Genomic DNA, 16,364 nt, shown 5'->3' with positions numbered 1-16,364 from the left:
GATCATTGCAGTTACATACATGTACATAACTTAAGCAGTTGGGAAATTAGAGCCCGAAAAAAATTCGCGGCTCACTCTCAGTGACCACACTGTAGAATGACTCAAGCAAATTCGATAGTTTGAACCATACTGCATAAAACTCCTCAAAACATGTAATCCTTCTCTTTCCAGCCTTGATTGCTGAAGTAATTCTGTACTCGGAAGGCTTTGAATCTTCTAAAAACCTTGCTCGTAAGATGGTCCAAATGTACCGACTGTGCAGCGAACAGCTCTCGCAACAGGATCATTATGACTTTGGTATGAGAGCAGTCAAGTCTGTGCTTGTTATGGCTGGGGCGCTCAAGAGAGGAAATCCAAGTCTGAATGAAGATATTGTATTGATAAGAGCTCTCAGGGACAGTAACTTGCCCAAGTTTCTTAAACAGGATGCTGAGCTCTTTAGAGTAAGTAGCCCTATAGCCGGCTGTAAATCAGGTCCATAGTCTTGTTTTCTCAGCTCACACGATAATGCTTTATACTTTGTATATTTCCTTCGGTAGGCCATCCTATCAGATCTTTTTCCTGGCAAGGAGATTCCAGATCACGATTATGGCAAATTGCAGGCCACCATAGAAGATTGCTTGCTAAAGCAGGGTTGTCAGGTATTACATGGCACTCTTGTTCCCATATTGAGTCCTTTCATGCCCATGCGGGAGGTACCCTTGCTTAGAGAGGCAGGAGAATCCCGTCTCAGCCTTACTAGCTGCAGTTACGAAGTGAAAGAAGTACATTTGTGGTTAATTCTCCATCAGTTCGTTCCTTAAATACATACTAATCCATTATGTCTCTGTTTAGGTTGTTCCATCTATGGTGAAAAAGACAATTCAGTTGTATGAGACAATGATTGTTAGACATGGTGTTATGACTGTAGGACCCACTGGAGGAGGAAAGACTACAAGCTATGAGGCAAGCAAGTCAGAAATTGCCATAAACAAGTCAGAAATTTATAAGATGAAACCTAAGGAATTTTTACATTCTTTTTTGGACAGATACTTAAAGACACTCTCACGACGTTGCACGATGAAGGAGATGAAAACCCTTATTACCAAAAAGTGCGTACATACGTGCTGAATCCCAAGGTATGCCCTTCCTCTTGTATCTTGTGCAAGTATATCATGATTGTAGTTAATTGGACCATAATAATTTGGATGTACATAGTTATTCGTTCATTTGTAATAATTGTTGTGTTTGATATTGCAGGCTGTTAGCATGGGTGAGCTTTATGGAGAGATTAACAAGCTTACAATGGAGTGGAGAGATGGACTCATGGCTATCACAGTCCGAGTCTGTGTTCAGGTATAAACGAGTTCAATTTTATACTTCAATCGCATTCTGATTGACTTACAAAATGAAGTATTTAGCGTGTCTTAACTATCTCCTCGCTTGACCGTAAAGCTCTTCTACAAGTCACTGATATGGTCTCTTTACTTTCAAACAGGACACAACTGAAGACCACAAGTGGATTGTATGTGATGGGCCTGTGGACGCCTTATGGATCGAAAACATGAACACAGTTTTGGATGACAATAAGATGCTTTGTTTAGCCAACAGTGAGAGAATCAAGCTCAACAACACCATGCATATGTTGTTTGAGGTGCAGGATCTTGCCGTGGCCTCTCCTGCCACAGTCAGCCGGTATTTACAAACCTACTCGGAAGTTAGCTTTAAGCCTAGTCTGAAGTCCTTCTACATGTTTTTATAAGCTTGCATTGTATCAAGTGATGGCTGTTTGTATGGTTCTTTTTTACCTTTAAATGTTTCTGCAGCTGTCTATATATCTGCTACTTTTACAATAATGATCTACTTCTTGTGTATGTTAGGTGTGGTATGGTGTACATGGACCCCAATGAACTAGGATGGAGGCCTTATGTTAAGTCTTGGATGCAAAGAACTTGTACAAAAATTAAAGATGAAACCAAGGTATTCAAGTATTGCAATTATTTCAGGTTTTGCCATTTGATGCATTTATCAATTTTATCAAACGTTTATTGGGGCAAATATAATTGCTTTTCAGACAATACAAGAAAATGGCAATTGTTTGTTTTCGAAATTTCCGGCAATTTAGAAAGTTAGGGTACTGATTTCAAATGCTCATTTTAAGACGTCTTTAGATTTCCTAAAATGTGGAAAAAATTAAAGTCTTTCTTATATTGCTAACGAAATGTTAATTAATTATGTTGTCTTGGATTGCACTCTGATCACTCTAAGTTTTTGAGCTCTTTATGTCTTCTGTTCTTTAAAGGAATATCTCATGAACTTGTTTGAGAACTACGTGGACAATGGACTGAACTTTGCACGGAAGAAATGTGTGCAAGCCATGCAGCAGGTTAGAAGAGTTTTACAAAAACTGCATTGCAATTGTGTATTTCTGTCTACACGGAAACATTTTTTTTTCTTCCTCAGGTGGACATAAACAAAGTGACAACTATGTGTTGTCTTCTGGAGAGCTTTTTCTTCCCGGAGAAGGGTGGTCCAGATTTCAACATGGATACAAACAAGCTGCATTCCCTCATCTGTACCACGTTTCTCTTCGTCTTTCTATGGAGTGTAGGTGGTAACCTGGTCGAGACCTCCATGGATGCTTTTGACACATTTACAAGGGACTTGTTCTCAGATACACATGATGTTAAGGTAAATGAACTACAATGCAAGCAATTTTAAAGTATCAAAAATTCTCCTTGAAATCTGATCTCAAATTGTTATTTGTCGTATTCATAGTTGCCAGGCTCAGGTGATCTTTTCAGCTACTTTGTGGACTTTGACACACGCCGCCTTGAACCATGGGAAAAGATCATTCCCTCATTCAAGTACAGCTCAGCTATACCGTACTTTGACCTGCTAGTGCCCACTGTGGATACCGTCCGGTTTGGCTTCCTGATGGAGAAACTGCTGGCTATTAACAGGTCTGTCATGTTTACTGGAACTACTGGTGTCGGCAAGGTAAGACTGTCTTTAAATCACCTGTATGGTCACATGCAACTGAAAGCTTTTTAAGGTCATGTCAAATGACCTATCGATGCAACGCTTTGATCTGGCCCCAGAAGTCACTTGTATATTGTGACTTCAACTTCTCCCTCTCGCATGACTGTTCACGCTAAGTACACCAATTCGGGAACGAAATAATATGAGCAACGTAATCTGACTCCTTATAAAACTTAGCTACGTTAGAATTATCAAATAGACTCATTGTAGCATAATGGGAAGCAGGTCATGAAAGACATTTTGTTTGAATGGAAACTGCATCAATATAACGATGAGCAATAAACACATGTGTTAATGTTACAAGCATGACAAACTCTCGCCTTATTTACTTTAATTTACAGTCGGTTGTAGCCAAGGGACTACTTACTGATATAAGTGAGAAGGCGAACTATGTTTCCATCATGATGAACTTCTCTGCTCAGACAAGCAGCCAGCGCACTCAGGAAATGATTGAAGTCAAACTAGAGAAGAAACGAAAGAACATTTTAGGTTTGTATTGATACATAGAGTTAAACTTCGTCTTTAGATCGGGTTATTACATGAGCCGCACACAAGATAGCAAAGCCTGGAAAAAAAGGTGCATCCGCGACCAGGAAGGTTGCAATAATGATGTGTCAGTGCTACACAAGGAACAGCGGCAAGAGTGCCAAAGCATTCTGTACGTACTCTGTCACAGAAAATAACGACTTGTGTTGTTGTCATAGGTGCTCCGGCTGGAAAACGAATGGTTATCTTTGTTGATGACTTGAACATGCCAAAACTCGACACGTACGGAGCACAGCCTCCTATTGAGCTACTCAGGCAGTACCAGGTACTGTTAATACCATGTTCTTTCCTTTTCTTTGTTGTTGTTGTTGTTGTTGTTGATTTTTGCTTTACGCAAAGAAGCTAAGTGCGACATTGTGTTACTGCGATTGTATTTGCTACATGTAATATCACCCAAACCCCTGACTTAAACTTTGTGTGTTTGTTTTTTATTTTCCTTTTCTTAGGACTTCCGTGGATTTTATGACAGAGAAAAGCTGTTCTGGAAGGAAATCCATGTGAGTAATTACATCTTTATTGCTAGTTCGTATAGTGTGATCGTCCGGGTGAGTGTAGTTCTGAAAAGAACTGTTGTTGGTGACTGACGTTTCGACAACGTGAGCGGAAGTCATCTTCAGAGTCGAGTGAATAGTGTTTGTCAATCGATCATGTTATAAGTCTGGTCCGTTGAACGTGATTGGTCAGTATAGCCTGATGGTACTGGCTGAAAGACTCGTTTAAAGTTTGTCATCAGTCATTGGTGGGTTTCGATCCGTCTGTTGTTAGTCAAATAGGTCGGTTTTTGGTCCGTGTATTGTTAAGTCGGTCTGTTAGAAGTCCGTTTGTCGGTTTCGTTTCCGTCATGGATAAGTCGCCTTACAAACGACTTATCAAACGTTCTGCGCGTGCAACCGTTCCGCTGTCGTTTCCACCAAACCTGTAGGTTAATGTCCAGTTTCAAGCCGAAGGTTAAGACAGAAAAAATTGAAGCTTTGTACTCCACATATGCATAGAGAATTTAATGATTGTTATCCAACTGGTTTATCGGCTGGTAATTTGAATGACCGCGTCTAATTCATTTTACTATTGATGTGATCTTGTTGACAGGACATGACCATCTGTGCGGCTTGTGCTCCCCCTGGGGGTGGTAGAAACCCAGTAACACCTCGGTTCTTACGTCATTTTAGTATGTTCAGTATTCCAACTTCTGCTGAGCACACTCTCAAACACATCTTCAAGGTAAAGTTATGATTTTCACGTTACCCATGCATTTTCAGACCACGGGCTAATAATTTTTCTTAAATTACATTTTTCTTAGTCTATCGTTAGTGGATTTTTAGTTGACTTCCCTCAAGATGTCAGGAGTTGTGCTGACGCAATTGTTGGAGCCAGGTATGTCTTTTTGTTGTTGTTTGTTTGTTTGTTTGTTTGTTTGTTTTTGATCTTTAATATGTGAATCATGCAAAATGCTTTCTTCCCCCATTTTCAACTCAATCCCAGTTTGCTTGCAACTATTGCATTCTTAGTCCTAGAATCCCTTACGGTCCTAGGAGAAAGAAGGTTCCTTTTTATGCTTGGTATTCTAGTTGCTTGTAGAAGTTGATTGATCTTTGTTTCTTTCTTTTAGTGTTGAAATCTATGTCCGTATGAGCACAGACTTGCTTCCTACTCCAGCTAAATCTCACTATGTGTTCAACTTGAGGGATTTATCCAAATGCATTCAAGGTTTGTGACTTTGTGCAGTCCCTCGGCCGCAGCAATATGAAAATTATAAGCTTATCGCTTTAATTTTGACAGTTTGGGCATCGCCATATAAATTCTCCTTTCTGATTATAATCGTTATAATGGTGCTACTACTGACTTGAGTCAGAAAAAGATTGGTTTAGGTTTTTCTTGCGCCATGTGTTCCTGTATTGAAATTTTAAGGGGAAATAAGATCTATTTATCACTTATTATCCATTTATGTGCTTATAGGCGTCCTTCAGGCAGACCCAGGGGTAATCAGGGATGGTGGACAGATATTTCGCTTGTTCTGTCACGAAGCACAAAGAGTATTCCATGATCGTCTAATTAACAAAGAAGACAAGCGTTATTTTAACACCATACTGTCCGAAATGTCACAGAAACACTTCTCCCAGGTTTGGAAATTAATAAGCGTATCAGTTCAACTCCAGATTAAATGGTTCACTTAATTTCAGTTTCATTGTTTAATAATGAATGTCTTTTACTTGTCTCTGTTGAAAACAAATTAAAAAGTGCCCTTGTAGGAACATCCCCGCTGAATGTGTTTTTTTTTTCCCCTAAAACTAATCAATGCCAGAAATGTTTCTTCAAGATACATATATGTCTGGATTTATGAAAACCGTGCTAATTTCAACACAACCACCCTGACACTTTTCCAAGAAAATACACAGGCTTTTTCACAAATCAACCACAGGTAGTCTGTCAACACACAGCCTACTCACCCACCTTGCTTGTGTCTGGCTGGCTGGCTACCATCCCCTAAGGCTGCAGGGCATTGCTGGCCAAGGCTGTCCTGCAAAGAAAATGAGCAGTTTAACTGAGGAAAATGCCTCCCTCTGTGACCCACCCCACCCTCCAGGGGTTTGAGCCTGGCGGCCCCTCTTGGTATCAGCTGGTAGCCAGGCCCCAGGGCTGTCTTCTTCAACCCTCCTTGACGGAAGCCTCCCCCTGGCTTTTCAAGCACCGCAAAGGCCTCCCTACCGGCTATCCCTACCGGCGTGAATGTTTTGCTGCAAATTTGACACGGTTTTCATAAATTCAGACATATATACAGCAAACAACTTCCAAGTTGCAAAAAGTTATGGCCAAACTTAAAAGTGAAAGCTAAAAAAGCCGAACTCTAAAACAGTTATTGTATTAGGTTTGTGAGCTCATTAAAAGTTTTCCGTCATAGTGTACTAGCAAGATTGGCAACTGTACGGCCATGATGCTCTTTCCCTCAAAAACTATTTCATGAAAAGTAGCTCTGGTGGCTATCACGCTCGGTTGCAAAGAGCCTTTGTTAAACTATATGACGTAACACTATTTATGTCCTTATCATAATTAGAATGTGGAACCCACGACGTTTGAGACGGATCCTATCCTGTTTGGAGATTTCATGAAAATGGGCGCTGACCCGGCTGACAGGATCTATGAAGAATTGGCTGATGTCTCAAAAGTGAAATCGCTTCTGACTGATGTAAGATCACTTTATTAGGTGCTCAATGTTTGGGATTACAATTACGACTCAAGGCTAACTTTCTGATAAACAAATAATGATAACCTGCAGAAAGATTTTAAAGGTTGGTGAATTCTGTTTTCATCAGATAAATCCTTACTTTTCTAATTCCATCTTGGAGTCGTTAAGGTAACCACTGGAAGAGAGCTGACAACACTAGCAATAGTGTTTGCAAGCTTTTCGTGTAAATAAAGTGTCAAGGCGTCAGGTCAGTCGCGAAAATTTGTACGATCTTGTTGATCTAATTTCACAATTTGCTAACTTTAAAATGATCATGAATTGTTTTGATGGGTCAAATCTCAGTTAAATTCAAAGAAGGAGGATCAGGAACTGAGTACTGCAGAGTGACTTAAGCCAATAGAAAGTCATTAGTCTGCTCTGTTTTGAGAATTTAATCCACATTTAGCGTGGTTGCCGTTGAGAAGATCGTTTAAAAAGGCACGATTAAGAGCAGCTTCGCCTAAATATCAACTAGACTTGGAAATAGCGAAAAAATCGAATTTCTTCAAACTCGCCCAGAATGAAGCCCTACGGGCACTAGTTACAAAAATATCGTTTTAAGTTCGATAAATCAAAAATTATTTTTTTCCGCAATTTTTTCGTTTCGATGTCCCAAATCGGCCAAAATCCATCGAAAATGAGCGGCATATTCAGAGGCTCGTAAACTCAAAAGTAAAAATCTTCATTACAAACTGATTGCACGTCGTATTTGTACTTCCTTTTTTGTCTATTTAGAGCTAAATAGATCGTGATTTGATTAGAACTTAAATATTTGACGAATTTTCTAAATTAACGACCCAAGACAGCTTTACAAGAGGTCTACATTTAGTCTATTTTCAAATGCTAAAAAGGCGTTCTGGTACACGGCTTTCCCCAAAACGACTAGTTTGGTGTGAAAGAGCATTCTTTCTTCTTCAAATTAGTGAAATAAAATTTTTGGGTAAATAAAATCGCGAGCGCTGAGATAGCGAACTAAATGCAGCACTTCTTCCTGAAAACGTGACCTTTGACCCGAGCGTAACGAAACCGATTACTGCAAGAAAACCCGGAAGAAAAGCAAACGCTTCGTTATTTTGAAACAATTTCTCGTGATATCTCTCCGAAACCATGATTGCAAGAAACTATTTCCAGATATGAAATCTTACAGGGTCAAAAAAGGAGCTAAAGGGCGCATCTTGACACAATAACTTTGTTTGCTGAGAATTGAAGTCAATGACCGTTAACGAATTCCAGTGAAATTTGCAAACTTGAAGTATGTTAGCCGATACTTACCTGAATATTTATATTAATAGAAGAGTCGTCTTCTTGGATTAACCTTCAAAAGAAGCAGGATCCAGATTTGAAAACCTCTAAAAGAAGAAATGTTTAATGTTCCGTGACCTGCCCGCTGCTATAAATTAGCTTAAATTCCATGCACATGCCGACCGCATGTTTGTCGTAAAACCAACTGAACTCCACTGACAGTTTCCATGGGCAACCCCAAAATAAACAATCCCCAAAAATGTAAAGTGAAATTGGCTGTCTTCATGAACAGTTAGAAGCTAGAGTCAAGTTCCATTACCTTTTAAAAGTGCTTGATTCTACTTTGTTCAATCAGTAGTTACTGTCACGTTCGAATACTGCAAAAACACTGCAGATACGTGCAGACTGAGTAAGTATACACATACGCCAAAACACTGCAGACCGTGCAGACTGAGTAAGTTTCCCATACAAAGTCTTGTACGCGTTTGTCTATTGAATCAAAAGTCAATTCTGCGCTTGTGCAGCCTGTGGATAAATGACAGACTTTCAGATATATTCAACACTATTTTGTAACTAGACCCAAAAAAGGAGTCACAATGAAAAGCCCAAACAGGTGTCTGCAGTAACACAGCGGTCAAACGTCTGCGCATGTGCGAGCAATGGAGCAACTAAAAGGTGGCCAAAATATTTTCATGACACTGTTCTTTTCATGGGTCATCGGTATCCTATAAATGACATTTTCCTCGTTATTTATATATTTGTTTATGTTTTAGCCGGTACAACGAGAAATGACTGAGCTAACAGAATGAGCTAACAGAATGACTTGAGAGTTAAAAATTGTTCTACCTTCTGCTTGTTGCAGGTCTTTCTTTTCCGTGGTATGTATTTTCCGTGCTCCTTGAATTTTTTGTCCGCCTCGACTTTGCATTTAGTGCACCAGTTTTTTCCAGGTTTGTAGTTTAGAAAAGCTTTTCCCACCTGGTCAAAGACCAGGTACAGTCGGTTTGGGATCGGTATTTTGGCCAGCTATGCCCCCATGACGATGGACATGAACATCGTTTGCCGTTTCAATTCATCTCGTACCTGTGCTTCAGACAAATCAAGGATCCGGATGGAATCCCTCCGTCCTTGCCAAAATTTTTCCAGCTCGTCTGAGCGAAGCCGAATCACTGCAATTGTCTTTTTCTTCTCCCATTTTTCCTTCTTTTACACATCGTTTGTCGTCCGTTTCCGGCGTCACGCATCGTGTGATTAATAAAAACAAATAAAAATATACTACGCCGTCGGCTCGTAGCATGACACGGGTTTTAAGACTTATAAACTTTTTTGGTAAAGCTCAAAACAAAATGGTAAATCAACAGAATACCGGAAACTTAATAAACTTTGTGTCTGAAAAGTCTTACGTTTTCCTTTTACCTGCTTTCTTTTCCTTTTACAGATTTCTATGAACTTTTCAATTTTTTTTCGCAAATTTTGCGTGACACCGGTTGTTTCCCATGTTTTCCTTTAAATTTTTGCGCGGGAAATTGGCGCGCGGCTGCCAAAAAATGTACCAATTTGCGCATGCCCGACGTTTGAACGCGGTGTTGTCTGCAGTCTGCACGGTCTGCACTGTTTTGGCGTGACCGATTCGCGGCATTCGAACGTGAGAGTAGTGGACAAAGTCGACGCAAACAAATAAATTCAAGCACTTTTTAAAGGTAATGGAACTTGACTCTAGCTTCTAACTGTTCATGAAGACAGCCAATTTCACTTTACATTTTTGGGGATTGTTTATTTTGGGGTTGCCCATGGAAACTGTCAGTGGAGTTCAGTTGGTTTTACGACAAACATGCGGTCGGCATGTGCATGGAATTTAAGCTAATTTATAGCAGCGGGCAGGTCACGGAACATTAAACATTTCTTCTTTTAGAGGTTTTCAAATCTGGATCCTGCTTCTTTTGAAGGTTAATCCAAGAAGACGACTCTTCTATTAATATAAATATTCAGGTAAGTATCGGCTAACATACTTCAAGTTTGCAAATTTCACTGGAATTCGTTAACGGTCATTGACTTCAATTCTCAGCAAACAAAGTTATTGTGTCAAGATGCGCCCTTTAGCTCCTTTTTTGACCCTGTAAGATTTCATATCTGGAAATAGTTTCTTGCAATCATGGTTTCGGAGAGATATCACTAGAAATTGTTTCAAAATAACGAAGCGTTTGCTTTTCTTCAAGGTTTTCTTGCAGTAATCGGTTTCGTTACGCTCGGGTCAAAGGTCATGTTTTCAGGAAGAAGTGCTGCATTTAGTTCGCTATCTCAGCGCTCGCGATTTTATTTACCCAAAAATTTTATTTCACTAATTTGAAGAAGAAAGAATGCTCTTTCACACCAAACTAGTCGTTTTGGGGAAAGCCGTGTACCAGAACGCCTTTTTAGCATTTGAAAATAGGCTAAATGTAGACCTCTTGTAAAGCTGTCTTGGGTCGTTAATTTAGAAAATTCGTCAAATATTTAAGTTCTAATCAAATCACGATCTATTTAGCTCTAAATAGACAAAAAAGGAAGTACAAATACGACGTGCAATCAGTTTGTAATGAAGATTTTTACTTTTGAGTTTACGAGCCTCTGAATATGCCGCTCATTTTCGATGGATTTTGGCCGATTTGGGGCATCGAAACGAAAAAATTGCGGAAAAAAATAATTTTTGATTTATCGAACTTAAAACGATATTTTTGTAACTAGTGCCCGTAGGGCTTCATTCTGGGCGAGTTTGAAGAAATTCGATTTTTTCGCTATTTCCAAGTCTAGTTGATATTTAGGCGAAGCTGCTCTTAAGTGCTCGTAATAGATTCGTAATAATCTCATTTGGTGTTTTACTTAGTATCTTGATGACTACAACATGAACTCCTCCAAAGAAATGAAGCTGGTGTTCTTTATGGACGCTATAGAACACGTCTCAAGGTGAGGCACTAGAACGTACACATATGCATTTTTTTACAGACTTACATAACATAACATAAAGTTACGCTTTTCTTATGTTTAAAATATGCGTGTTTGGTCGATAGATATTAAAGTTAGAGTGTGGGGGTCAAGTAAACCACCATAATCAACTGAGGTATATTTCTCTTTTGTAGAATTGCTCGTATGGTTCGTCAGCCGCGTGGAAACGCATTGCTTGTTGGTGTTGGAGGAACTGGGAAACAGAGTCTTACAAGGTAATGTGTTTTGTCTTACCGCAGTAATTATGATCAGTCTCACAGGTGATAAGAGGAGAGAAAATCACACGATAAGTGTACCACCATGTTATAACAACAGTCTGGATATTTTGGCGATAATTATTAGGATGATGATAGATTCAACTTTGTAGTCAAGTAATGTTTGACATATTTTGTACTTCAGGTTGGCATGCCACATGTCTGGTTACCTCTGTTTCCAAATCGAGCTGACTCGTGGTTATGACTACTCGGCTTTCCGAGAAGATCTGAAGAAACTCTATAACTCTGCTGGAGTGGAAGGAAAAAATACTGTGTTCTTATTCACTGATACACAGGTAGATAACAGGTTGATAATGTGTTCGCATTAAATGACCTAATTTATTTAATACAGGCCCATCAATTTTGGGGATATTGCGACCCAAAACAATGTTTAGAAAAGAAAAAAACCTTGACCTGGTAAAATCAGCCATCGTATGAGAAAAGTTTTTGGATCACCCTTAAATTTGTGCCTTCAAATTGAACCCAAGGTTGAAATTAAAAAAGAAGCGCGGGGAGATAACGGTAGTAAAGGTACTATCCCATAATATTTCTTTAATATTTGTGTGCCTTCCATGTAGATCGTTGTTGAGGAATTTCTTGAAGACATCAATAACATTTTGAACTCTGGCGAGGTATGAATTATTGAATTCATAATGATACTGAAGTAAATCTGGTTGTTTTAGTCTTCAATTTTCTGCAGACAGTAATTTTACTGAAAACGAACTTTTTCACCTTATCAACTCATCTTGTTGCCATTCAACTAAGCTTGTATTCAGTTATAACTTCTTTTTGCCATCTCTGTGTTGTTTCCCTACTGCTTGGCCATCGAAAACTAAGTTTTTTGATGGGTGGTATGTCAAAGCCGATACATTGTATATCATTCTTATTTGTTCGTTAAACTGGCTCAGAAGTAACGAAAATCAAAAAGAAGATGTCAAAACTGTTTTTGAAAAGTAATAGAACGAGTGGGTAGCAATGGTGCGATATGTTACACTGTGATTGCATACCAGGTCCCTAACTTGTTTGAACCAGAGGAATATGAGCAAGTGTTGAATGGAACTCGACCACATGCCAAGGAAGCAGGCGTTCCTGAAGGTGACAGGTGAGAAATGACTGCCACATACAAGTAACACAAACAATACGAAATACACAACACTGTCATGAGAAGGCCCTCAGTTGTTTTGGTGTTTGTCTACTTTAAGCTGTGTCAATGTTGAACAAGTAAAGTTGCAGTTAGCTTTACATTGTAGAGACTTTAATTTTTGCTGTTGTTTTCCTTGATCTTAGGGATAGCGTGTTCAACTATTTTATCAGCCGAGTGCGTAATAACCTTCATGTAGTGCTCTGTATGAGTCCTGTTGGAGATGCCTTCCGTACTCGCTGCCGTATGTTCCCATCTCTGGTCAACTGTTGTACTATTGACTGGTTCACTGAGTGGCCAAGGTCAGTCTAGTGCAGTTTACTCGAAGAAATAAATTTACCTTAATATAAGAAAGCCACGGAAAAGTGTTTTAAGCAATGTTCATCTATAATTTGGGACTAACAGTAGTTCGTCATTAAACGCCGTTTCTTTGCAGAGAAGCGCTGTTGTCTGTTTCGAAGAACTTTTTCGAAGAAGTAGATCTGGGTGCAGGGGATGTTAAGGTAACAATATATCTGTTGTTAAACTAATTGTCTATTAGTTTGCCTTTCTTATGCTTTCTGCGTTACAATGGAGCCTGATGGTTTAAGTTTTTCTTGTCTTTTTCATTAAAGGAAAGAGTAGCTGAACTGTGTGTGGAAACCCATACAAGTGTCAGTTCCATGGCAGAAAGATTTTACGCTGAGTTGCGTCGCCGATATTATACGACACCAACAAGTTATCTGGAGCTTATAAACCTGTATCTCACCATGTTAGATGATAAAAGAAGGTACTACACCATTTCGTAGCCCTTCAAAAGTGATCCGCTAATATATGATTTCTCCTTACATTGAAGAATTACTATTTCAAGCTCGTGACTAAAAGTGAAAAACAGGAAAGATTTCAATACCAATTGCATGCTACTTAAACTGATTTGATGGGGGTATTTTATTTGCTCGTAATTTCAGTCTTATTTTTCACAATTTTCCGAAACTACTCTAACAGACTGAAAGTATGTTTTTTTTCCTATGATTGCTGTGGTATTTCCTTAGCAACATCACTTGGCATGATAGAGAACTGGTAACCAGACGTATTCAATCATGTATTTTTCAGGCAGCTGATTGGTGCGCGTGACCGCGTGAAGAATGGCTTGAAGAAGCTTCTAGAAACTAACGACTTAGTAGATAACATGCAGGTCGAATTAGTAGCTCTGGAGCCACAGTTGAAACAAAAGTCACTTGATGTGGAAAAACTCATGGATAAACTACAGACTGACCAAGATGAAGCTGATAAGGTTAGTGTGACAGACATTCTGTTTGCCTTGCCTTTAAGCTTAACCGTCTCACTGATTATGCGACTCTGTTTGCAATCCTCCGTAGGAAAAATGATGGCGGCGGTACATTGTACCAAAATACCATGCAAGCTTTATACAGCCCATAAAGTACACGGAAAGCCATATTTTTTGCGATATTTGTCCTTGTGTTAACGACATAGTGTATGCTAGGTATACTAGGTATACTTGGTTCAAAGGTTTTAGAGCTTTTTTGTACGTTTTTCTTGGGACATTGTTAAAGTTTTCGTACGCTAAAAGTTATGGGTAAATGTATCAGTTGCCATCTTTTTTTCCTACGGAGGATTGTAATGTTTGTTTTGAAAAATTGTTGACAAATAGAGCTTGTTGGTTTCTATGTTAAGTTTTGTTCCTTTGTTATTTTCCTCTGTGTTTGCCTACTACTCCAATTAATTATTGCGCACTTTGTTCGCGATAAACCTTACAATTACATTGTTTTGGTTGAAGAATTTTTAAAATAATAGGTACACGGTGCAAGTGCACGATAAAGCTGTTCTTTTTTCTCATTTACAGGTGCGAAAGGTTGTGTCAGCAGAAGAAGAAGTGGCCAAAGGAAAGGCAGACGAGACCCAGGCTATCGCGGCCGAAGCGCAGAAGGACTTGGACGAAGCTCTGCCTGCTCTTGATGCTGCTAACAAGGTGCGAGTAAAGTCCTGAAATGACGAGCAGCTAGAAAACTATTCCGACAAAAGGGATAGCAGATTATAATTTTACAACTTTAAAGCGTCAGTACACTAGTTTGAGTATTGGACATCTGAAGTCTTATGGCTAGGGTCGAACATGTCCAGACACCCATACAAGCCCACTTATATTCATAAATTTAGAGACGATTCGTTTTGTTATCTTATTTTTAAGAAATTGTTGCTCTCTGCTCCACCTAAATCGTGTTATAATTTAGAAAGTAGTAGTAAAAGGCTTATTCCATCAACTTATTACTTATTCTGACAAATGACTTTGTCGTCCCCAGGCCCTGGACTCTTTGGACAAATCCGACATTTCTGAGTTACGTGTGTTCACCAGCCCCCCGGAACTTGTCATGACGGTTATGGAGTCTATCTGTATTCTACTTAATGCAAAGTGAGTTGAATAGTGACTTCATTTGATCAGTTATATAGAATACGTAGCATGGTAGACAGTGTAAAGTTTACATCTCTGTTGATATTTTTGTTGTTTTTGTACTCTAGGGATTTACTGTTGTATGTCAAGTCCTTTTAGCAGTCCGTTCAGGGCAAGGAAAATATGCTCAGGCTTGTGTACAAACTATTCAACGCTAAACCAAATGCTATTTTCATTCCTTTCTCCTTCGTTTGGTAGACCTGACTGGGCAACAGCAAAGACTATCCTGGGAGACGCCAAATTTTTGTCTAAACTCATGGAATACAACAAGGTAAAGTGCATTCTTCCTTTATTTGAAGTTCTTTGAAAAATCTATGTTTGCAAATGAAATATGTTTGGAAGCATTTGTAGATCAAATTATAGATCATTGCATTCAACAACATCAGCATGTCTTTTGGGTATTTGCAAGCAATTCTAAGTGTGCATGTGCATGTTCGAGCGTGTGTGTGTGTGTTGGGGGGGGGGGTTGTGTTCCTACCATTTAGGTTTTCTGTAAGTTAACCGTTGAAGTGCCTGTATTACCATCACGATTCTGTGTTTGCTGCTTTTTTTCGAACATCTCCACAACGGCCACCTTGGGGACTGAGGAAGGGGCCGTTGTAGAGAGGTGGCTGTTGTGGAGAGAAGGCCGTTAGTGGAGGTTCGACTGCACTTCTCTTTCGGAGAATTTTTCTAAATCAAGTCTTTCATTCGACTGAGTCCTTAATTAAACTTGTTATAAAGACTTTGCTATTAGTCAATGCTAGCCGTCAAATATATTGTAGCCTCTCATGCTGTCTTCGTTCTTAATTATTTCAGGACAATATTGGTGATTCGACGTTGAAAAAATTGAAAAAATACATTGATAACCCAAAGTTTACACCAGAAAATGTAGAGAAAGTTTCCAAGGTTGGTTAATTAACAGAATGTTTTGTGGCTCCACGTAAGAGTTTGTTTGTTTGTTTGTCTTATTCTAAATGGCAAGTGTTCATTTTATCTTTGTTTGTTTATTTGTTTATTTTTGCGTTGGATGAGTTCTGCAACTAGTTCTAAAAAAAAAAACGTGTAGTGTGTGTTAGTGTGCTCCAATCAATCAGAGCGAAGATCATGTCCGATCTGGTGCCCAGTAACTCACGGTATTGGTTGGGCATCTTTTCATCCGTGATCTTTTTTTCTTTTCATCGGTTACTTGTTTCTAGTACTTACTCGTTTACTGTGAGCCGTAGAGTTTGTCGTAAGTGCTTTTCGGGGGAGGGAGTGGGGGAAGGAGTTACTTGAAGCTGAATTTTTGAGAGCTAGAAAAGTTAATGTTATTGTCTTTGCTTCAGGCGTGCCGTTCCATGGTGATGTGGGTCCGTGCTATGGATTTATACGCTCGAGTTTTTCGTACTGTCGAGCCCAAGAAAAAGAGGTAAAGTATGATAATGTTACGAAGGGGAGAACTGGAGATAGCTTGGCAGAGCGGTTTAGGGCGCAGGACCCAGTTGTTCGAAGGCCGATTAGCGCAAACTCGGAGTTAAATTTTAATCCGGT

General features: G+C 39.3%; 1 protein-coding gene across 2 annotated transcripts in view; it reads left to right on the top strand.

Annotated features, from left to right (window-relative positions):
- Positions 1–16,364, top strand: part of LOC145477258 (dynein axonemal heavy chain 6-like) — a 100,613-nt gene that overhangs the window by 55,166 nt on the left and 29,083 nt on the right. For both annotated transcript variants that reach the window (XM_081455497.1, XM_081455498.1), the window contains 32 exons: positions 172–443; positions 540–641; positions 835–945; positions 1,029–1,118; positions 1,240–1,335; positions 1,478–1,674; positions 1,860–1,959; positions 2,282–2,365; positions 2,443–2,670; positions 2,758–2,979; positions 3,363–3,510; positions 3,726–3,832; positions 4,014–4,064; positions 4,654–4,785; positions 4,865–4,938; positions 5,174–5,271; positions 5,521–5,684; positions 6,617–6,748; positions 10,893–10,972; positions 11,146–11,226; positions 11,411–11,561; positions 11,844–11,897; positions 12,276–12,367; positions 12,553–12,708; positions 12,843–12,909; positions 13,021–13,175; positions 13,499–13,679; positions 14,250–14,375; positions 14,704–14,813; positions 15,051–15,123; positions 15,651–15,740; positions 16,160–16,242. In XM_081455497.1, coding sequence (XP_081311623.1) covers positions 172–443; positions 540–641; positions 835–945; positions 1,029–1,118; positions 1,240–1,335; positions 1,478–1,674; positions 1,860–1,959; positions 2,282–2,365; positions 2,443–2,670; positions 2,758–2,979; positions 3,363–3,510; positions 3,726–3,832; positions 4,014–4,064; positions 4,654–4,785; positions 4,865–4,938; positions 5,174–5,271; positions 5,521–5,684; positions 6,617–6,748; positions 10,893–10,972; positions 11,146–11,226; positions 11,411–11,561; positions 11,844–11,897; positions 12,276–12,367; positions 12,553–12,708; positions 12,843–12,909; positions 13,021–13,175; positions 13,499–13,679; positions 14,250–14,375; positions 14,704–14,813; positions 15,051–15,123; positions 15,651–15,740; positions 16,160–16,242 — 3,907 coding nt within the window. The remainder of the gene's footprint in view (positions 1–171; positions 444–539; positions 642–834; positions 946–1,028; positions 1,119–1,239; positions 1,336–1,477; positions 1,675–1,859; positions 1,960–2,281; positions 2,366–2,442; positions 2,671–2,757; positions 2,980–3,362; positions 3,511–3,725; positions 3,833–4,013; positions 4,065–4,653; positions 4,786–4,864; positions 4,939–5,173; positions 5,272–5,520; positions 5,685–6,616; positions 6,749–10,892; positions 10,973–11,145; positions 11,227–11,410; positions 11,562–11,843; positions 11,898–12,275; positions 12,368–12,552; positions 12,709–12,842; positions 12,910–13,020; positions 13,176–13,498; positions 13,680–14,249; positions 14,376–14,703; positions 14,814–15,050; positions 15,124–15,650; positions 15,741–16,159; positions 16,243–16,364) is intronic.

Source organism: Orbicella franksi, unplaced genomic scaffold (genome assembly GCF_964199315.1).
Source record: "Orbicella franksi unplaced genomic scaffold, jaOrbFran1.1 SCAFFOLD_37, whole genome shotgun sequence".
In the NCBI taxonomy this organism is placed as follows: Eukaryota; Metazoa; Cnidaria; class Anthozoa; order Scleractinia; family Merulinidae; genus Orbicella; species Orbicella franksi.
This window is presented reverse-complemented; position numbering and strand designations above follow the sequence as displayed.